Genomic DNA, 24772 nt, shown 5'->3' with positions numbered 1-24772 from the left:
ACAATATTTATGTCAATTATATCTCATTAAAACTGGGAAAAATTTAAAAAGAATTTATAAGTTTTTTAAATGAATTTTTACCTTAAGATAATCTGACATGATTTCTCTTTAGAACCATTAATATGGTAACTATATTAATAGATAAACCTACCTTGTATTCTGCGAATGAAATTTTATTTACTTGCTTTTTATTTAAGATTTTTGCTTTTATATTTTAAAGCTGTAATGTGTAATGTGGCAACCCTAGCCACATATGGATATTGAGCATTTGACATGCAGCTAGTTCAAATTGAGATGTACTCTAAGTTTATAATACACATTTGAGTTTGAAGACCTACTATGAACATAATTATGTAAAATATCTCATTGATTTTATTTTGAATATATGTAAAAATTATGTTTTGTATATATTTGGTTAAATAAAACATTACTAAAATTGATTTTACTTGTTTCTTGAATTTTTAATGGAGCCATTATTACTTTTAATTACATATGTGACTTGCATTATTATATTTCTATCTGCAGTATTTTTATGTCAGTTATGCCAATTATGTCTATATCAATGTCAATATCTTTGTAATGACTATTTTGACTTTGTAAAAGAAATGGAGAGGGCCAACCACATGGCTGAGTGATTAAGTTCATGTGTTCCCCTTTAGTGGCCTGGGGTTTGCCAGTTTAAATCCTCAGCATCACTCATCAAGCCATGCTGTGGCAGCATCCCACGTAGAGGAACCAGAATGACTTGCAACTAGGACATACAACTATGTACTGGGCTTTGGGGAGAAAAAAAAAAGAATATTGGCAACAGATGTTAGCTCAAGGCCAATCTTCCTTAAAAAAAATTCTTGATTTACATTTTAAAAAAAGAAATGGAAAAATTCCATTTTTATGTGCTATAGCATAATATTCAATCCTTGAAGAATTATAAAGAATTCCACTCATGAAAATATCTGGGCTTGGCACTGTTGAAAGGTTATTAGTTTAATTGAAAATTTTAATTTTTAATTATTCTTTCCATTTTTTCCTGGCATATTTTGCTTATTTTTTTTATTTTGAAAGTGCCAATTTTATCCAGATTTTAATGTAGAGAGATATATTGGTAGGTAAATCATGATATTTTCCAAAGAAACATAAACTAGTAATTGGCTCTCAAATTCCAACCATGTGATAGAATTAATCCTTTCCTAAATTTAGGTAATTCTCTTGTGGCAATAGCTGATGATTTGTTTTGTCCTACAAATATGCTTAAAACTTCTAAATTACTTGCAAATATTCCAAAATCTTAGAATTCCTTGTAAATGTCTACATTTCTAGCTTCTCTTGAGAATTTAGATGATCCAGGAACGTAGGCCTGCATTTGTAACAGTCAGTGAGAGCAATAGCCTTATATAAAATATTTACTCTTCACTTCTATTCTTCACTTCTGCTGTTCATGCCACTTTGAACATCACCAGGTTCATTTCACTCACATTACATGCTCAGTCCCAGTAGACATTTGAGTTTACTAGCTAGAGAATAGGTTTTAGAGTCTAAAAGAACAAAATTTATTTGAAGCTTTTGCACTTAATAACTGTGTGACCTTCCAAAATATGCATAATCCCACTAAGCTCTACTTCCCTCATCTGTTAAATGGGAATAAAATACCTACTGCCTAGTATTCTTGTGAGGATTAAATGAGATAATATCTGAAAAGTACGTAGTATAATATCTGGCACATAGTAGCTATTTAGTAAGCTTTTAAAAATTATTAGACATATTTGTATTTAATTGAATAATCAGTATGTTAAATTGTTAAGTAAATAAGGTTAAATAATTCTAAGGTGAAATATCTCTAATTTTATGTACTATAATTTTACCTCAAACAAAATGTTAGTTTTAAATTAATTAATCTGGCAATCTATTATTATTCCAGTTAAAAATGAAGTGGCTTCAGAACTTCCAGATACTGCAGAAAATCTTCCAGCAATAAATCCATCAACTAGTGACCTAATATTGCAATTAGATTTAAACAAAGTTTTAGGTAAGTAGAGATTTATAATGTTTGGACACAGTAGAACATAATTAAGAGTTACAGTATTTCAACTGTATAGTCTGTTGTTAAAAGAGAATAAGAAATTCAAACATAGGGCAGTCTGTCTTAACTTAATAATAATTTCATTGTAATCAATCAATCTATCAATTAATATGTATATTTAAAATATTATTATGTGACTCATTATTCTACCAAAAATTAATTAGGTAATGCTTAATAATTTCCCTTTACCTGCTCATGAAACAAAAATATATAGGCTTTCCCTTATATTGTGAATTTTCGTAACATAAACTAGATGCTATATGACCACTTTCTTAGAGAACACAATTTTGATTACTTATATCATCTTTTGTAATAACAAGATGGAATAAAAATCTAGATAGGCAATATGGCTGCTTTGTGATCTGCCTATCACAAAGTTGGGAAATTTCTAATGGTAAAAAAACCATGTAAGAAATAGAATATGTGCTAAAGCTGGTGTGGCCAAGTGACTGAGTACTTTGCAATAAAATACAAACTTAAGTGTTCTGCGGCAACTTCCAAACAACCACTTTAAGGCAGACATCAGCAAGTGGTAGACTACAAGGCACCAAGCTCTTGCTCCCTGACAGAAACATTGAAAAAAATAAGCAGAAACTGTCAGAACCAACTTTAGCAGAGCAGTGGGAAACAATCATATGTTATAGTAACCAAGAAAATATCCACTTAAGGAAAAGCCATCTTCAAAATGGTAAGAAAATCTTGTGGACTTGTGAAGCACAAAGATGAACTACAAAGAATAAGAGAGCTCCTAACATTCAAGGCATTACCACTAGACTTGCCCTAATTAGCTAAAGGGCAGACAGTTAGTAGTCATCCAAGAACATGAATGGGTGTGTGGGCATTTCCAAGGAATTTGGGGCACTGACTAGTCTCCTGGAAGCCACTAAGAACAAAGAACAAAGGTGGTGCTTTGTGCAAGTGCAAAGGTTTGAGAGGCACCTGGAAGATCGAGCCAGGCTTATTGGCAAGGTTCACTCCTACACAAGGCCAATCTGTCATGACTGAAAGAGGTGGCTGTTTTATCTAATGCACAGAAACCAACAAAGGGAGTCAAGGAAAATGAAGACAAAGGGACTATATTCTGAATCAAAGAACAAGATAAATTTCAGAAACTGACTGTAAGGATGGAGAAAAAGTAGTTCTGAGAGGGGAAGTTTATAGTGACAAATGCTTATATTAGAAAAAAGAGAGATCTCAGTTGAACAATATGACTTTATACCCCCAGGAAGTAGAAAAAGAAGAACAAACTAAGCCCAAAATTAATAGAAGGAAGTAAATAAGATAGATCAGAAAAGAAACAAATAAGGTATAGACTAGAAAGACAATACAAAAGATTAACAAAAGTAAGAGTTGGTTCTTTGAAAAGATACACAAATTGACACATCTTTAGCTACACTAAAAAAAAAGAGAGAATATGGAAATAAATAAAATCAGAGATACAAGAGAGCACATTACAACTGATACCACAGAAATACAGAGGATCACAAGAAACCACTATGAATAATTGTATGCCAACAAAACAGATAACTGAGGAAAAAAGGATAAATTCCAAGAAAGATAAAACCTATCAAGACTGAATAATGAAGAAACGCAAAATCTGAACAGACTAATAATGTGTAAGGGGATTGAATCAGTAATCAATAATCTCCAAACAAAGAACAATTCAGGACCAGGTGGCCTCACTGGTTTATCCTACCAAATAAATAAAGAAGAATTAATCTGAATCCTTCTCAAAATCTTTCCAAATTGAAGAGGAGAGAACACACACAAACTCATTTTGTGTGACTGGGACACCCTCATACCAAATTCAGAGAATTACACTAAAATAAAAAAACATGACAGGCCAATATCCCTGATGAACATAGATGCAGAAATCCTCAACAAAATAATAGGAAACTAAATTCAACAGCACATGAAAAGGATCATATACCATGATCAAGTGAGATATCTCTGGAATGCAAGGATAGTTCAACCTTCACAAATTAGTAAATGTGATATACCACATTAACAAACTGAAGGATAAAAATCATATCATCCCAATAGATGCAGAGAAAACATTTGCATTTTCAACATCTTTCATGATAAAAACTCTCAAAAAATTATGTATAGTTGGGATGTATCTAAACATAATAAAGGCATGTATGACAAGCCCACAGCTAACATCATACTCAATGGTGAAAAGCTAAAAGCTTTTCCTCTAAGATCAAGAATAAGACAACAATGTCCAGTCTTGCCACTTTTACTGCATATAGTACTGGAAATCCTAGCCAGAACAAATAGGCAAGAAAAAGAAATAAAAGAGATCCAGACTAAAAAGGAAGGAGTAAAAGATTTCTCCTCTCTAGCTATAAAAGTCCTGGATGGCATCTTCTTCCAATATAAGGCTATTTTATCTACATTGAATATCTGTTATTTAGTGTTGCCACCTTCATGAATTATCTTGACTAGATTTTCTGGATAACTTGCTGCAACTAGCACATCAGCAGTTGCTGCTTCACTTTGTAGTTTTATGTTGTGGAGATGGCTTTTTTTCAAAAACTGATGAACTGACCTCTGCTGGCTTCAAACTTTTCTTTTGCAGCTTCCTCACCTCTCTGAAACTTAACACAATTGAAGAGAGTTACGGCCTTGCTCTGTATTAGGTTTCGTCTTGGCTGGTTTGATCTTCTATCCAGACCACTAAAACTTTCTCCATATCATCAATAAGGCTGTTTCACTTTCTTATCATTCATGTGTTCACTGGATTAGTACTTTTTAATTTCCTTCAAGAACTTTTCCTTTGCATTCACAACTTGCCTGTTTCATGCAAAAGGCATAACTTTCAGTTTATCTCAGCTTTCAACATGCCTCCCTCACTAAGCTTCAGCATTTCTAGCTTTTGATTTAAAGTGAGAAATGTGCAACTCTTCCTTTCACTTCAACACTTAGAGGCCATTGTAGTGTTATTAATCAACCTAATTTCCGTATTGTTATATCTCAGGGAATAGGACAGCCTGAGGAGAGGGAGAGAGATGGAGAAACAGCCAGTTGGTGGAGCTGTCAGAACACACAACATTTATCGATTAAGTTCTCATCTTATATGGACGTGGTTCATGGAGCACCAAAACAATTACAATAGTTTCATCAAAGATCACTGATCACAGATCACCATAACAAATATAATAATAAGGAAAAAGTTTGAAATACTATGAGAATTACCAAAATGTGACACAGAGACATGAAGTGAGCAAATGCTTTTGGAAAAATGGTGCCCATAGATCTGCTCAATGTGTGATTGCCACAAATATTTAATTGGTGAAAAATGATATATCTGCAATAAAGCAAAGTGCAATAAAAATGAGATATGCCTGTAGTTGACCCTAAGTGGCTATTCGAAATCATTCTTTTTTGGGGGAAGAATTCCTCTTTAATAATGTCCATGTATTTTCCCTGCAATTGGACCTAGTTTCAGTTTCTGAAGCAAGCAAAAATTTCAAATCACATAAAAACTCAAATAGAAAGAGACCCAACCTCAATTCAAGTACTTTTGCAAAGTTAACCATTTCCTCTTCGCAAGCTACATGATCTACATGCTAAAGGGGCCTGGAGAGGCAGTCTGCAAACTATCCCATCATTCATTTCCATCACCATGTCTACTTTGTTTACAGTTAATTAACATAAAAGGGTATGAAAATATTCCTAGATGAGTCAAAGAATTTCTGTCCCATGATAATTTTCTGTGACGATGGAGACCATGTTTTGCAACATAACCTGTGAAAGAAAATGCTGTCTCCCACCTGTATCATTAGGTAATCCCTACAGTATGATTATGATTTTAATGTAAACTTAAAAGTTATAATATTATCATAAACTCTCCAGGATACTTTAGTGTAAGAGGGAGCATTGTATAGAAAAAGCACTGGTTAAAGAATTATGAGGTAAGTTTGTGCGTCAATTTTGTCATTATCTGGATACACAATCTTGGTCAAATCATAAACATCTCTTAGCCCCAATATATGGAGGCTTAATGATTGCTAACAGCCCTTTCAATTCCAAGGTTTACTGATTCTGCAATCCAGACATTTCATTATAACACATTCATTAATAACAAGGCTAATTAATGTAGTACTACACACATACACTTGTATGTTAGGGTTATCTTACAAAGTGTTTTGATATCTACTTTTTTCTATAGAGACTGATGTAGAATACTTGAAAGATGTTATTGGAAGACGGATGTTAATGGGGGAAATGCAGATGCAAGCAAAGAGTCTCCCTGGTAAGCACATGAATGTCGCACGTCTAATATTTCTGGTTTATTTACCTTGTTTGGTACCTTCCTTCAAACTGCAGAAGGAAATGACTTCAGTACAATAATTCAGCTAAATAACTAAAAAATAAACAAGAAAACAATAATAATATTCCCAGAAAGAGGAAGACGAAATCAATATGCAGAAATGCTACATTATATGTCTAAAAGCTCCAATTTTCAGCGTAAATTATGGGTCATGCAAAGAAACAGTAAAGTGTGAGACATAAGTAAAAAGACATGCAATAAAAACTGCTTGTAAGAATCTAAGATGTTGGACTTAAAGAACAAAACTAAAAAGCAGTTACACATATATTCAAATAACTAAAGGTAACCATTCTTAAGAAGAAAAGGAAGGTATGATGATAATGTCTCATCAAATAGGAAATATCTACAGAGAGAAAGATACTTTTTTGAAAAAGACTACATGGAAATCTAGGAGTTGAAAAGTACAATAACTGAAATTTAAAAATTGACTAGAGGTGCTCAGTAGATTTACACTATTAGAAGAAAGAATCAGCAAAGTATTGAAACACTAGGAGAGCAGAGAGATTAAAGATCAAAAATATAATTTAAAATAATGGCTGAAAAGAAAATCAGATATTATAAATAGTTAATATAGCAAACACTATACATACTTAGTTGCTCTTCTTCTTCTCTCAGTTTCTTTAATGGGCACAAAGTTATGCAAAGAAATAATTAAAATAAAAATTGTAATTTATTTATAGGTGCAATGTGTATAACAAGAGTGAAAACAAAAAAAACAAAATAGGAATTTAGAGTTATACATGGGACTATATATGTATAATATGAGAGTAACATTTCTAAATGTCACTGAAATTTAATTAGTGTAAATCCAAAGTAGATTCTAAAATTGTGGTGATTGTTATACAATGCTATGATTATATTAACAACCATTAATTAGACATTTAAAACAAGCAAATTGTATAGTATATGGCTTTTAAAAAATAGCTCATGGAACTCCAAGCAGGATGGGATTTTTTAAAAAGTCTTACAAGTGTTTTGAAACTGTTTTATAGAGACTGATACAAAACACTTCCCAGAAGTCACTGGAAGAGGTACAATAAAGGGAGAAATCAAGACACAATCAAAGAGTCGTTCTGGTAAGAACAAGAAAATTTCACGTCTATTTCTGGTTTATTTTTCTTCTGGAGTTTACTTAAGTTTGGATCTTTAACAACTACAGTACCTATGTGCTATTATTACATGATAAAATGTCTCATAAATTCCCTCCTGTAATTACTGGAGCTCTAGCAGTTGCTATCAATGGAAGATTAACTACATATTATAAGTTTTAGTGCTCATCAATTAAAAAAAGTGATCTGTAAAATCCAATGCTAGAGTGACTTTGGAATATGCTTGATGGGAGCATTTCAAATGGTATTATACTCACTGGTTTTTTTTCAGGCTAGATAGGATAGTTGCTTTGTATTTGCAAAAGCAGAAATGTTAGCTTATGAATGTGATATACAAAGAGGAATTTAGCAGATAGTTATTTCGTTGGTTACTAATTCCCTCTAGATAACCAAAAAATCAGGCAAATTTATAATATCTCAGGTGAAGTAGAGATCTGTAGTTTTGTTATATAGTTCACAGTTTACACTACTGTCTCTTGTTCTGGCGTAACAATGTTTGACATACTTCTTCCTGATTTTTGGTGTGATACCAAAAGAGGCAGAGAGCTTCACAGAGAAATAAGGGAAAGAACAAAGTGAGCTCTTTCAAAACAACTGTCATCCTAAGGTGATTGTGTGCATGTCCAAGTCTGTGCCCTCAGAGGAAGAACATTAGAAGCTTCATGCTACAGTGAAGGAGACTTCAGTAAAATAGAAAATAGTCCAGCCTAATCACTAAACAAATAAGCAGGCAAACAACAACAACAAGCCTCCAAAGGGGAGAGGAACTCACCATCCAGATTTGCTACAATATATTATGTAAAATTCCTAGCTTTTGTTAAAAACTTATGGGACATGCAAATAAATACTAAAGTGTGAACTATACCCTGCAAAAACTTCTTCTGATTATCCTAAATGTAGGATACTATAAAATAGTTATAAATATTTTTAAAGAGTTAGAGAAAGCCATGCTTAAAAAGGAAAGGAAGATTGATGACATATCTCATCAAATATAGAATATCAAAAAAGAGAAATTATTTTGTGAGAAAACACAATGAAAATTGTGCAGTTGAAAGTACAAGAAGTATAAGGAAAAATTCACTAGAGGGGTTCAAGTGTAGATTTGAATGGTCCAAACAATAGGAGTAGAACAGAGAAAAAGAAGCAGAAAAAATATCTGAAGAAATAATGGCTGAAAATTTTAAAACATATTTGATGGTAAATATGAATCTTCACAACCAAGCTTAATGAAATCTGAGTAGAATAAGCACAAAGAAATTCACAACCAGCCACATCATAGTAAAAGTGATGAAAGACAAAGACAGAGATAATACTGAATGCTGCAACAAGACAACTCATCACGTAAAATGATGCAAGATAAATAGCTGAGTTAGTATCAGAAACTATGGAGGCCAGAAGGCAGTGGGATGGAATATTCAGAGTGCTGAATGAAAAAAAAGTCACCAAAATCTTATATCCAGCCAAACTATCTTTCAAAAGTGAAGATGAGATAAAGATATTTCCAAGTAAATAAAAACTGAGAGAACTGGTTGTTAGCAGACCCAGCTTATAAGAAATACTAAAGAAAGTTGTTCATACTTAAAGTAGTTGACCTTGGACACTAATTTAAAGTCTGCTCCAGGGATAGCCCTGGTGGCTTAGTGGTTAAGTTTGGCATGCTCCACTCTGGCAGCCTGGGTTTGGTTCCCAGGCATGGACCTATACCACTCTGTTAGCAGCCATGCTACGCTGGTGGCCCACATACTAGAAGACAGAGGAAGACTGGCACAGATGTTAGTGCAGGGTGAGTCTTCCTCAGCAAAAATAAATAAATCCCTCTCCAAGGATTGCGGATTAAAGGTATTCTATAGTTCCAAAAGACAGTATAAATGCATATTTTGTCTCCTTTTTTCTCTTAGTTGATTCAAAAGGCAATTGTATAAAACAGTGTGCATGTCATTGTTTTGTTGGGCCTATAAAATAAGGGAAAGTAATATACCCTCAGTAACAGCACAAAGGAGATGTGTGGGAGCAGCTATGTATTTGAACCAGAAGATGATACTAGATGTTAACTCATATCTGCAGGAACAAATGAAGAGAACCAGAAATTACAAATAAGAGAGTTAATATAACACACTGTAAATATATACTATCTTTTCTCAGCTTCTTTAAAGGGTGTAAAGTTATATAAAGAAATAATTATGACAATGATTTTATATTTGTAGGTGTAATATATATAACAATAGCACAAAAATGGTGCAGAGATAACAGAGCTATATAGAAGTAATATTTCTAAATCTCACTGGAATTTTATTAGTATAATTCTGAAGTAGATTCTAAAATTGACTGTGATGATGGTTATACAACTCTGAATATAATTTTTAAAGAAGCCATTGAATTGGATACTTTGGGAAAATTGTATATGTTTTATATTTTATAAAAATAGCTTAGTGAACTACAAGTAGTAAGAGATTTTAAAAAGATTTAAAGCAATGGGAGGATACTGTAAGAAGGAAAATTGTGTCTCTTACTAGATTATAAGTTTCTTCAGTGCATACCTTTTAATTCCTAGTACTTAACCCAGTCTTTCTTCAAATGCTATTTTGATTGCTTCCCTGCTTATCTGAGAACGTTTTGCTTTCTTTATTCAAATGACTGTCTTCTTACTTATATCCATTGAAGACCAGAAGAGCTAAAAATCTGCTACTGTTTCCCAGTTTCATGTTGTTGTAGATATTACTTTCACAATAAGTTAAATAATTTTTGAAAATTCGTCTGCTTAACCTGATGCATTTTTGTTTATTTTGTTAGTGATACCCCAGCTGGTACCCTCTCTGTAAAGAATGTAGTATGGTACATTTGGGCTGCCAAAATCATAGTGTGACCTTTTACGTTTATTCATGGGCCCAGCTGTTTCGTGAAAGCGAGACTTCTACTGTATAGTGTCAAGGTCGTGACACTATACGACTACAACAACATTTACATGCTCTACTAGAATCAACTTCCACTTGCAAAACTTTTGGCCCAGAAGTTGACTTAGATCACCAATCCTAGTTTTCCCTTTCTCAATATGAATTCCTTTTTAATAATTTTTATATATTGTTCATGTCATTGAACCTTGTTAATAGTTGTTAACTATAACAAAAGTTTGAATCACATGAAAACTCAAATGGAAGTGGATCCAATCAGAGTCCTGGTACTGCTGCAAATTTAACCATTTCCTCCTTGCAACCACAAGCTCTACATGCTAAAGGAACCTCAGAGGGCACTTTTTCTCAGTCTAATGAATATCTTATTATTCTTTTCATCACTGATGCCTACATGATTTATAGTTATGTAACCTAAAAGGGAGTTAAAATTTTCATGGGATAGTCAAAGAATTTCAGGCTCAACTTAAGTTTCCGGAACTATGAAGACTAATTCTCAACTAGTGGAAAAATATTGTTAAGTTCTACCTCACCAGGTACATCCCTACAGAATGAATGTGTTTTTACATAAACCAGGGAATTATATTATTATCATAAATTCTCTGAGATGATTTCAATTTGCATAAGAGAGAGCATTGTATAGTAAAAGGATTGGTTAAGGAATTATGCAGAATAAAGTTGTACATCAATTTCATCATTCCCTGGATATTTTGTTTTGGTCAAATCATTAAATGTCTTTAAACTTCAATATAATGTATCTTATATAATTTCTCCATCTGTTCCAATTTAAGGTTTTGTGATTCTCCAATCCAAACATTTCAGTATAACTTTTTCTAAAATAACAAATGCTAGTTAAGTTAGTCCTACACACACGCACACACACACACACACACACACATTTGTATGTAAATGCTTACCATACAAGTGTTTTGAAATCTGTTTCTCTAGGGAATAACATGGAACACTCAAAAGATACAATTTGGAAAGGTATAACAAAGGGAGAACTCAAGACACAACCAACAAATCTCCCTGGTAAGAACAAGAATTTTACAAATGTACTATTTCAAGTTTATTTATCTTCTCTGGGGTTTAATTAAATATGGATCTTTAATAACAATAGTAACTATAGTTCATTATTACATGGGCAAGACTTTTCATGAATTCCCTCTTTTAATTAGTTGAATTTTTATATTAAATATCATATAAAACCGGCTAGATATTATTGGTCTTAGAACTCATTCATTTAGAATGTAGTCCATAAAAACCAATGCTATAATAATCTTAGAATATTCTTAGTACAAATATATCCAATATATTTTACTCTCTATTTCTGGCTTAGATAGAAATTTTTTTTGAAATTGCAAATGCAGAAAGCCTAGCTGATGAATGTGATAAGAAGAATATAACAGATAGTTATTTCATTTGTCATCAGTTCCCTCTATGATGAAAATGTCAGGCCCACTTATAATATCTCAGCTGCAGTAAGTAGTGTTCTTTAGTTATGCAATGTAGTTCAGAGATTATATGATAGAATTTAGGCCTGGAGTAACAGTGTTAGACACACTTCTCTTTGATCTTTGCTATAATACCAGAAGAGGAAGACATCTTAACAGAGTAAAAAGGGAAAGAGACATTCAAACAGAGTCCTGTTAAAAGCACTGACATCAAAAGAGGACTATGTGCACGCCCACGTATGGGCCCTCTGAGGAGCAACATCAGAGGCTTCACACATGAGGAGAAAGAGAACTTAGTAAAATACTCCTGCTAAATCAGTATAACTAACTAACTAACCAACTAAATATATAAACAAGCCCTCTAAACAACACATACCAGAAAGGAGAAGCATAAATCAGAATCCAAATTTCCTATGAAATATTGTCTAAAATGTCTAGTTATTACCCAAAAAAATCAAGACATTCAAAGAAGTGGTAAATTATGACTTAAGCATAGGAAATAGCAGGCAACAAAAAACACTTATGAGAGTTCTAGATATTGGACTTAGCAGACAATGACTACAAAATAGTTATTATAAATATGTTTAAAGAATTAAAGGAAACTATACTTAAGAAAATGAAAATATGGTGAAAATATTGTATCAAATAAACAATATTGACAAATAGATAAAAATTAATATAAAAGAACCAAATGCAAATTCTGAATTTGAAAGTTACAGCAAATGAAATGAAAAAATCACTGGAGGGGTTGAAGAGAAGATTAGACTTTTCTTAAGAAAAAAATCAGCAAACTTAAGGTTATGAGGATACTCAAGGGAGAGCAGAGATAGAAAAAGGAGCAGTAAAAATGTTTAAAGAAAGATAGCTGAAAAATTTTAAAACTAATGAAAATTATTAATCTACAAATCTAAGCCCAATGAAATCTAAGTAGAATAAGGACAAAGAAATCCACAACCAGACTCATCATGGTAAAAATATTGAAAAACAAAGAGAAAACCTTGAAAGCAGCAAGAGAAAAAGAATGGGTCATGTAAATAGAACCACAGTAAGATTGACAGCTGGCTCAGCATCAGAAACTGTGGGGCCAGAAGGCAGTGGGATGGAATAGTCAAAGTGCTAAAAGAAAAATCTGTCAATCAAGAGTCATATATCAGGCAAAACTATCTTTCAAAAATGAAGTTTAAATAAAGAGATTTCCAAATAAAAAATGAGAGAACTCAATGCTAGCATACCCACTTTACAAGAAATACTAAAGAAAGTTCTTGCTGCTAAAAGTAAGTGAGCTCACAAAGTAATCTAAATTGACAAAAGAGAAATAAAAAATAAAACAAAACAACAAAAAAAGGCTTAAAGTAATTTTAGAATTATAAAATACCATATAAATGCATATTTTTCTTATTTCTTCTCTTAATTGATTTAAAAGGCAATTGTACAAAACAATAGGTATAAAATGTATTGTTGGGGCTCTAATGTACAAACATAATATATTTCACAAGAGCAGCACAAAGAAGATGGTGAGAGCAAGGATGAATTGGAGTAAGAAAATTACTTGAATCCACAGGAACCAATGAAAAGAACCAAAGATTGTAAATAAGAAGGTTAATATAACAAACACTATAAATATGTGGTTGCTCTAGTTTCTTCTCTCAGCTTCTTTAAAAGTTATGAAATTTCTTAAAAAATAATTTTAACAATGTCTTTAATATTTATATATGTACCATGTAATACAATATCATGAAAATGGGGAAGAGGGACCAAAACTATATGAGTCATATTTCTCTATCTCCCTGGAATTTAATTCGTACAAATCTGAAATAGATTCTAAAACTGACTATGGTAATAGTTACACAATTCCATGATTATATTAATACCATTAATTAGACATTTAAAACAAGCAAGTTGTATAGTATATGTTTTTTTAAAAATAGCTCAGGGAACTCTAAGCAGGGTAGGATTTTTTAAAAAGACTTAAAAGCAATGGGAGGATATTGTGAAGGAGGAAAATTATGACTCAATAGATTATAAGTTTCTCCACCACATACCTTTTATGCTTCTAGTGTTTAACACAATCTTCCCTCAAAGGCTGTTCTCATTGTCTTCCTGCTTATCTAAGCATCCTCTGTTTTCTCAATTCAAATGAGTCAGTTCTTCTAACTATACCTGTTGCAGGAAGACCGGAGGGCTAAAATATGCTGATGTTCTCCAGTTATGTGTCGCTATAGCTCCTATCACTTTCACAAATAGCATTACATAATTATTGAAAACTTGTTCTGCCCAATCCAATGTGTCTTTGGTTTTAGTAATGATGCCCTATCTGGTCTCCACCTCTGTTTAGATTACAGTGGTGGTATATTTGTGCTACCATGGTGACAGTGAAACCTTAAATATTCATGGGCTCAGTCATTTCTCTAAAGCAAGACTCCCAACCTATGATGTCTAGATCATGACAGGTTTCCAACTTCAGTTACATGCTGTGTCAGAACAAATTTTTACCCACAAAACTTTACCTAATAGGTGACCCAGAGTCAGCAATTCTAATTATTCCTTTTGAAATATCAAATTCATTTAAATAAATTTAATTTTGTTTTTCTATTATCAGACCTAGATAGTAGTTTCTAAATCTAGCAAAAAGTAAAAATCATATAAAGACTCAAATGGAAAGGGATGCAATGCCAACGCTCACATTACTGCAAATTACCCATTTTCTCCTCCCTAGCTAGAAGGTCCACTGCTGAGAGGACCTGAGAAGGCGCTGTAGCTCAGTCCACAAATTACTTGTTATTCTTTTCCATCACTGATGCCTACTTGACTTACAGTTACATAACCTTAAAAATGGGCATTAAAATATTCCTGAACCCAAGTCAAAGGATTTCTTCCTCACAGTAACATTCTGTGAGTATGATGTCCATAGTTTGCAACTTGATCTGGGAAAAAATATTATGTTTTGCCTCACCGGGTATATCCCTACCATACATAAGTGTTGTTAATATACACATGACAGTTGTATTTTTTTTTATTAAGGTAAACTCTATAGGATGATTTAAATTTGAAAAAGAGTTTTTATTTTATGGAGAGAGCACTAGTTAAAAACTAGGAAGCATCAGTTTGTGCATCAATTTTGTCATGACCTGGATATGTCACTTTGGTTAAATCACTAAACATCTTTAAGATAATGAGGCTTGCATGATTGCTACTGGCTCTTCTGATTCTAGGGTATTATGTTTCTGAAATCCAGACATTTTATTATAAATCTTCTCCTATAATTAAAAAAATGCTAGTTAGAAGAGTACTAGACACACACACACACAAACACACATATGTTAATATTTACTTTACAAAAGTGTTTTGAAACTGTTTTATAGAGACTGATACAAAATGGTTCTCGGATATTATTGGAAGAGGTATAATAAAAGGAGAAATCAAGACACAATCAAAGAGTCATCTTGGTAAGAACAAGAATATTTCATGTCCATTTGTGGCTTATTTTTCTTCTGGAGTTTATTTAAGTTTGGATCTTTAATGACTACAGTACCTATGTGCTATTATTACATGATAAGATGTCTTCATAAATTCCCTCCTATAATTACTGGAGCTCTAGCAGTTGCTATCAATGGAAAATTAGCTACATATTGTAAGTTTTAGTACTCATCAATTAAAAACGTGATCCATAGGGGCCAGCCTGGTGGTGCAGCTGTTAAGTTAGCATGTTCCACTTTGGGGGCCCAGGGTTCAGATCCTGGGTGCAGATCTATGCACCACTTATCAAGGCACGCTGTGGCAGGTGTGTTACATATAAAAAATAGAGGAAGATGGGCATGAATGTTAGCTCAGGGCCAATCTTCCTCAGCAAAAAAGAGAAGGATTGGCGGTAGATGTTAGCTCAAAGCTAATCTTCCTCAAAAAAAAAAAGTGATCCATAAATTGCAATGCTATAGTGAGTTTGGAATATGCTTGATGGAAGCATTTCAAATGCTATTATACTCACTGTTTTTCTAAGGCTAGATAGGATAGTTGCTTTGTATTTGCAAAAGCAGAAATGTTAGCTTATGAATATGATACAAAGAGGAATTTAGCAGATAGTTATTTCATTGGTTACCAATTCCCTCTAGATAACCAGAAAATCAGGCAAATTTATAATATCTCAGGTGAAGTAGAGATCTGTAGTTTTGTTATATAGTTCACAGTTTACACTACTGTCTCTCGTTCTGGCATAACAACGTTTGACATACTTCCTCCTGATCTTTGGTGTGATACCAAAAGAGGCAGAGAGCTTCACAGAGAAATAAGGGAAAGAACAAAGAGAGCCCTTTCAAAACAACTGTCATCCTAAGGTGATTGTGTGCATGTCCAAGTCTGTGCCCTCAGAGGAAGAACATTAGAAGCTTCACGCTACAGTGAAGGAGACTTCAGTAAAATAGAAAATAGTCCAGCCTAATCACTAAACAAATAAGCAGGCAAACAACAACAACAAGCCTCCAAAGGGGAGAGGAACTCACGATCCTTATTTGTTACAATTAATTATCTAAAACCCCCAGTTTCTATCCAAAAAAAAAAGAGACATGCAAACAAACACTAAAGCATGAACCATACACTACGAACTTCAGGATGGGTAGATTTTAAAAAGAATTAAAGCAGATGGGGAATATTGTGAAGGAGAGAAGCTGTGATTCTTAATTGGATTATAAGTTTCTCTAGCACATACATTTTTTTCCTAGTCCTTAGATCTATCTGCCTGTCACATGCTCTTCTTAATACCTCCTAGCTTATTTAAGCATCTTTCTTGTTTGCTTCAAATGGACCAGTCATTCTTACTTATTCTAGTTGGAGAAAGATCAAGAGAGCCTCAAATATGTCTACTGATATTCCCTGTTTTGCATTACTGTAGCTGAAATACTTTCACAAAATGTGGTTTTGTACTCATTGAAACTTGTTCTGTCAGATATTATGTGTTTTGATTCATTTTGGTAATGATACCCAAGCTGGTCTCCACCTCTTCTTAGATTGCAACGGATATGTATTTGGGCTCCAAAGGTCATAGTGCAATGTTTAACATTTATTCTTGGTCAGCTATTACAAGAAAACAAGATCCACCTTATGATGTCGGGTTCATGATAGGTTTCTAACCTCTAGTACATGCTCTCCTATAACCAAATTTCATTCACAAGACGTTAAGCATATTATTTGACCCAAGTCACCAATCCTAATTATCCCTTTTTCAATATGAATTCCTCTTTAATAACTTTTATGTATGTTTTTCTCATTTGACCTAGTTAGTAGTTTCTAAACTCAGCCAAATGTTCAAATCACAGAAAAACACAAATGAATGGGATACCATCCCAAGGCTGGTACTACTGCAAATTTACCCATTTCCCCCTCCCCAGCTACTGAATGATAAGCATCTTTTCTTAGACCACAGAATATCTTGTTATTCTTTTCTGTCATTGATGCCTGCCTGATTTACAATAATTTAAAAAATGGTATAAAATATTCTTGAAAGAGTCAAAGAATTTCTGACTCATAGTAACTTTCTATGATGTGCGACCATAGTTTGTAACTTGACTTGTATCCATGTTCTACCTCAAGTATATTCATACGGTATGAATGCCCTCTTAGAGTAAACTTGGAAGTTACATTATTAACATAAACTCTCCATGATTATGTAAATTTGTACAAGAGATAGCATTGCGTAGAAAAAGCACTAGTTAAGGAATTATGGGGTGTTAGTTTGTGCATCATTTTTATCATTAGCTTGACATGTATTCTTGATCAAAATTTGAAACATCCCTAAGCTTCAAAATAGTGAGGCTTGTATGATGGCTAAGAGCTCTTCAAATTCTAGGGGTTTATGATTGTGCAACACAGATGTATTATTTCTCTTCTTCTAGAATAACAGATTCTAATTAAGTTAGTACTACATACACACAAACACAAAGACATTAATGGTTACCCTACAAAGTGTTTGAAATCTGTTTTATGTCTATAGAGACTGATAGAGAACGCTTGACAGATACTGTTGGAAGAGAAAAACTAATTGGTGAAATGACACAACTTAAGGGTCGCCCTGGTGAGAACAAGAAATTTTTTAAGTCTAATATTTATGGTTTATGTCTTCTCTGGGATTTAATTAAGTATGGATCTTTAATGACAACAGTAACTATATGTTATTATATGTGTAAAAATCTCCATGAATTCCCTCTTATAATTAGTTAAACTCTAGTATTTACTATCAATAGAAAATTAGCTAGATATTATTAGTTTTAAAACTCATCTATTTAGAAAGTAATCCATAAAATCCAAAGCTCTTGTGACCTTAAAATCTGCTTGGTGTAAACATCTCCAACTGCTAATCTGCTCACTTTCTGTTGCTGGCTTAGAAAGGAAAGTTGCTTTGAATTTGAAAAAAGCAAAAAGGCTAGTTGATGACTTATAAGAAGAGCAATATAACAGATAGATTTCATTGGTTACCAATTCCCTCTACATAATCAAGCTGGCATGTAAATTTATATCTCTTCTAGAGTAGAGTTCTCTAACTGTGTTCTATAATTCACAGATTATACTACTGCTTTTAGTCCTGGAGTAACAGTGTTAGATATATTTCTCTTTGATACAAGAAATACTATAATTATGAAATTTTTATAGAATCAATGCTAAAGGCTAGAATTTGGAAGTAGATGAATCCTTAGATACAGGCACCATAATATGCGTTCCCACTGAAATTAAAGATTAAGGCCTGTTTTCTGAAATTTTGCTTTTGAATTCTTTATTTATTTCATTATATTCACATTTTTATTCCTGAAAAAAGTATTACTAAAAATGAATCAAAAAAATTATTTACTCAAACAGGTTATAACTGGGGAAAAGCTGGTGGTGTAAAAATGAAATTGTTTGAACCAAACAGTTAAATTTGTTTTGTGTTTTACTTTAACAAATTTGCTAAATTATGATGAGCCATTTTCTATGTATTTAATTTTTAGATTATTTTCTTTTAGGTAATTTCGATTACTTTTTGCTTCTGTGTTGCTTATTAATAGAGGTCTTTGTCAATTTTGAATAATAACCTTAGACTCAACAGTAAAGCACTATTATTTATGTCCAGTCAATTTAAAATACCACACCTTTTAAAAACTAAATTAATTTATATTTATTTATTAATGGTGAATTTATAATTAAATATTCTAAATAAAATTTAAGAGATAGAAATTGCTAAGAAGAAAAGAGTTGAAAGGAGACTGCAGATCAAATATAGAAACGAATATTCTTGTTTAAGATAAAATGTGGCTGGATTAAAGGTCAAAGTTAAGGAAGATGCCTTCTAAGAACACAGAACAAAGAAAATGAAGAGAAAATGAATAAATAGTTTATAGAAATTGGAGTGATAGACAAGTGGTCACTCAAATGTGGGAAGAAAAATTTACAATTGCATAAATACATGGTGATTGTAGTAGTGGGCAATGGTCATAGTGTCTGTGAAATTTTTCTTAATTTTTATTTTAGATATGAATTTACTTAAAACAAGATACTTGTCCACAGAAGATCAAGATGTTTTTACCAAGTACATTGGACAAAGTAAATTCTCAACAAATGCGGTTAATTTTTCACCCTTAGACAATCAAGGTAAGAAATAATATAGAAGAATATAAAATAAGTATCTAATTACCTAGAATACATTTTGCAGTATGCTTTTTCATTTTCCTCTTTGTGAAATCTTTTAAACATTCGGAAAACATATAACACTAATATAAAAAAATGCAACATTCTAATGATTCCCTTTCTATGCTGTTATAATCTCATTCCCTCCTTACTCAGCTTTTATTATATGCAGTCATAAATTATATATATATTGTTCTACACAAGTATTTTAAAAAATATCTTATTGTGTTCTCTTTATTTTTTATTTTCCTTTATTGTGGAATTTTCTACCTTGTCCTCTCCCCCACTACCCACATTACCCCAGGTCAACTAATTTTATAAAAAATGTGTACTCACACACACACACCTTTTTATTAGGTATCCCTACATTAAATGCTTTCAGTTCCTTTTTGATCTCTAGAGTATATTTTTATGCCATGTAAGCATAAAGCTTTTTAAAGTAAATTTTTTAATCTAGCATTTTAGTTGTTTGAATCAGAAGGGAAATTTGAGATAGCTAGTCTTCTATACCACTGCATCCAAAATTATATTCAATTTTTAATACCAAGATGTACCAAAGTATCATCATACAAACAATCTATCTTTGATACTTTAATAAAAATAAGATCAAGAGTAAACCTAAATTTGACAGTATGGTGCCATTACCCTACGAGGCATTGAAGTTTTTATTTTTAGTGACCTAAAAATCCTCTCCAGCTTTTTCTCTTGACAAATGTGAATGTCCATCTTGGAGTAATGGCTTTTGAAGTAAATTGTGTCAAATATATTTCTCAATTACAACTTCTTACTAAATTTCTTGGCCTGTGGCTTCAGTTTAACCTCTAGCCAATGATTAAATAATATGAAGTTTATAATTCTTTGTTAAATGGAAGTATTCTACAATAACACACATTCCTTTTATAATAAGTAGGATTTATTAAAAATAAATCTAATAAACATTTGTTGAAAGGGGAAGGGAAAGCTGGTGGTTTGTTCATAGAGCTCTGATCTCCAAAATGATCCTTACAAAGGGATCTTTGTAAATATGGTGTACAGATGAAATACGCAAATGAATATGCAGTTTAAAGTAAAACAGGATTGGGATAAAGGTCAAAATTAAGAAAGAAGCTGAGAATAGAAACTGTGTCCATCAGACCAAAAATATGTATGCTGCCCTCCATATCAGATAAAAAGAAAAAAAAACAATGAGGCCTTTGCTGCTAATTATTTTAATTTACCTAGGAAGAGGAGGAAGAGCTTTCATACATCTACATTTGCAAATACTAAAAATACTATTCCTTTAAAATGCTACAAAAGAAGAAACTTTATCAACAAAAAGAGAGAAAGCTCTCTAAATAATTTTGAAAAAATTGGAGATATTGGAGAATTAAAGCAAGAAGTGACATTTCCTATAGAGTATTTGGCAAAAGAGAAGGAAGATTACAGTGATGACATCCATATGGTAGAGTAGGAATTTTCTACCATCTTCCCCCTAGACAAAACCAATTTGACGATCAACCACAGATGAGAGAGCCTTTGTTTAAGCCCAGGAGTTCAGCAGAGAAGTTCTAGCACACTGTTGGAGCAAAAAGTAATCCAAGATTGGATGCATTGAAGAGGGTAAGAGGAACAGTTTGACTTTACCTGCATCACTCCCCCACCACAGGCAGCATACTTCAGTGGCAAGGAAACCCTTCTCATAATTTCTCCCATTTGGGAAAATGAAAACATGTTAGTGAGCACCCATCTTCTCTGGCTGTGCAGAACACTGCCAAAAAGGCCCTTTTCTCTCTTGTCCCATGCAGAGGAATGAGTCACGTGTTTCGTGACATGTTGGCGGGGTGGGGGGGGGGACGGTTGGTGAGTGACTGAGACAGCAGCCAGGGCTCAGAATAGAACATACAAAAGGGATCTAGATACTACAAACCATGCCAAGGACTCCACCAGGAGGCTCACACAGCTGCTGCTGAGAACACCTCAACTGTGCATCCTCCAAAACTGGCCCACAGGACCCCCAATGCTTCACCCACACAAACCACCAGCCTATGACTGGCTCCCTAAGGGTGCTCCTGAAGCAGTAAGTGTGAGCTTTTACTGACAGCTAGAGAGCACTCACAGAAAGCAGGCCTGAATCTACAGGCCTTGGAGAATCCACCAACTTGGGCACTCAGCACTGCCCTCGGGAAAGCAAAAGGGAGATTGTCAGCAACAAGCCTGGCTTTAAAGGATAGAGAGAAAGCTTAATAATTCTGCCACAAAAGGGAGAAAGAATTGTGGAGCAGAAATACCATAGAAAAGGTCTGAGAAAGCCTCACAATTCCTAGCAGGGCTGACAGAATGGATTTCTTTCTGGAAGCTAGTCAGTAAAGCCTGGAGGAGGTGACTGTTTCTTCAAATGCAATGACAGCAGTGCAGGACATCAAGGAACATGAAAAATCAAGAAAGTATACCATGAAAGAGATACAATAATTTTCAAACAACCCCAAAGAAATGGAGATTTTCAATTTAACTGATGAAGAATTCAAAATAGCTGTTTTAAGGAAGCTTAGTAAACTATGGGAAAACAAGAAAGGCAGCTCGATGAAAGCAGGAAAACAATGCACAAACAAAATGAAAACTTTAACAGAGAGATACAATCATAAAAAAGAATCGAAAAGAAATTCTAGACCTGAAGAATACAACAAATGAAATGAAAAATACAATGGAGAACATTAACAGCATAATGGACAAAGCAGAAGAAATAATTTGTGAAGTATAAGACAGTACTGTTGAAATAATACAGTCAAAAAAGAGCAAAGAAAACAGAATTTTAAAAAAATGAAAAAAGTCTGTATGAACTCTGGGACACCAATCAGTTAAATAATATATGAATAATTGGAGTCTCAGAAGGAGAAGAGAGGGAGAACGGAGCAGAAAACCTTCAAAGAAATAGTGGCTGAGAACTTCCCAAACCTGGAGAAGAAACTGGATATACAAGTACATGAGGTTAATAGAATACCTAATTATCTTAACACAAAAAGAGCTTCTCCAAGGCATATTGTAGTAAAACTGTCAAAAGTCAGTGAGAGAGAAAGAATATTAAGGGTGGCAAGAGAGAAGAAAATAATTTACAAAGGAGTTCCTATTAGGCTATCAGCAGATTTCTCAGCAGAAACTCTGCAGGCTAGGAGAGAGTGGAGTGCTACATTCAAAATATTGAAAGATAAAAACGATCAGCCAAGAATACTCTATCCAGTGAAGTTATCCTTCAAATATGAAGGGGAAATAAAGGCTTTGCCAGACAAACAAAAGCTGAGGGAGTTTATCACCACTATACATCATTTACAAGAAATGTTAAAAAGATCCCTCCTATCTGAAACAAAAAGGCAAAGGTAGGCATGCAAAGCTTTGAGCAAGGTAATAAACAGACAGACAGAATCAGAAAATTGCAACTCTGTATCAGAATAGGTTAGTAAACAATTATAACATAAAGGCTAAATGGAAAGAAAGCATCAAAAATAACTATAATCAATTCAATTTGGTAATAAACTCACTATACAAAAAGGGGTAATTTGTGACAACAAAAACACAAAAAAGGAAGAGGAAAAGGATAGAACCTGCATAGGCAAATAAAGATCAGATGCCATCAGCAGAAAAAGGACTATCTCCTCTATGAGACCTTTTATACAAACCTCCTGGTAACCACAAAACAAAAGCTCAGAGCAGATTCATGAAATACAAAACAAAGAGGAAACTGAGAAATACATCACAGAAAACCACCAAACTGAAATGGCAGACAGAAACACAAGGGAAAAGAAACAATGGAAATATAGGGAAGAAAACAAAAGATTCAATGGCAGTATTAAGTGTTCATGTATCAATAATCACCCTAAATGTAAATGAATTGAATTCACCAGTCAAAAGACAGAGAATGGCTGGATGGATTAAAAAAAAAAAGACCTAACAATATGCTGCCTTCAGAAGGCCCATCTCAGCTCTAAATACAACCATAGGCTCAAATGAAGGGATAGATGATACTCCAAGCAAATGACAAACAAAAGAAAGCAAGAATAGCCACACTTGTATTATACCTCAAGGAAAAAAAAACACAAAAGACAAAGATGGACATTATATACTGGTAAAGGGGACAATACATCAAAAAGACATAGCATTTACTAATAGGATGTAGGGGCACCTAATTATATAGAGCAATTATTAACAGATATAAAGGGAGAAATTGACAGCAACACAATAATAGCAGAGGACTTTAATACCCCACTTCCATCAATGGGTAGATCATTCAGAGAGTCAACAAGGAAACATTGGCCTTAATGAAACACTAGACCAGATAGACTTAATAGATATACATGGAGAGAGAACATTCCATCCAAAAGCAGCAGAATATACATTCTTCTCAAGTGCACATGGAATATTCTCAAAAGATAGACCATATTTTGGGAAGCAAAACAAGACTCAATAAATTTAAGAAGATTGAAATCATATCAAGTCTCTTTTTCAACCACAATGGTATGAAACTAGAAATCAACTACAAGAAGAAAACTGGAAAGGTCACAAATATGTGGAGACTAAACAACATGTTCCTGAACAACTATTGGATCAATGAAGAAATCAAAGGAGAAATTAAAAAAATACCTGGAGACGAATGAAAATGAAACACACAACATACCAAAACCGAAGGGATGCAGCAAAAGTGGTATGAAGAGGCACGTATATAACAATAAAGGCCTACCCCAAGAAACAAGAAAAATCCCAATCTAACACACTTAAAAGAACTAGAAAAGAAAAATAAAGGCCTAAGTCAGTAGAAAGAAGGAAATAATAAAAATCAGAGAGAAAACAAATGAAATAGAGAGTAGAAAGACAACAGAAAAGATCAATGAAACTAAGAACTGGTTCTTTGAATAGATAAATAAAAATGACAAACCCTTAGCTAGATTCACTAAGAAAAAAGACAGAAGGCTCAAATAAGTCAGAAACAAAAGAGGAGAAATTACAATAGATGCCACAGAAATACAAAGGATTATAAAAGAATACCATGATAAACTATATGCCAACAAATGGGATAACCTAGAAGTGATGGATAAATTCTTAAAATCATACAACCTCCCAAAGCTGAATCAAAAAGAAATAGAGAATCTGAATAGATGAATCACAAGTAAAGACATTAAAATAGTAATCAAAAACCTCCCCAAAAGCAAAAGTCTAGGACCAGATGTCTTCTCTGGAGAATTCTACTAAACATTCAAAGAAGATTTAATACT

At 33.2% G+C, this 24772-nt stretch overlaps 1 protein-coding gene across 1 annotated transcript in view; it reads left to right on the top strand.

The window, feature by feature from the left end:
- Positions 1 to 24772, top strand: part of CCDC7 (coiled-coil domain containing 7) — a 432318-nt gene that overhangs the window by 391956 nt on the left and 15590 nt on the right. Inside the window, exons 29-33 of the mRNA XM_070500835.1 lie at positions 1916 to 2023; positions 6252 to 6335; positions 15245 to 15328; positions 17866 to 17946; positions 19377 to 19496. Of these exons, the coding sequence (XP_070356936.1) occupies positions 1916 to 2023; positions 6252 to 6335; positions 15245 to 15328; positions 17866 to 17946; positions 19377 to 19496 (477 nt within the window). The remainder of the gene's footprint in view (positions 1 to 1915; positions 2024 to 6251; positions 6336 to 15244; positions 15329 to 17865; positions 17947 to 19376; positions 19497 to 24772) is intronic.

Source organism: Equus asinus, chromosome 29, assembly GCF_041296235.1.
Source record: "Equus asinus isolate D_3611 breed Donkey chromosome 29, EquAss-T2T_v2, whole genome shotgun sequence".
Classification (NCBI taxonomy): Eukaryota; Metazoa; Chordata; class Mammalia; order Perissodactyla; family Equidae; genus Equus; species Equus asinus.
Note: the sequence above shows the minus strand (reverse complement) of the source record. Positions and strands in the feature narration are given on the sequence as shown.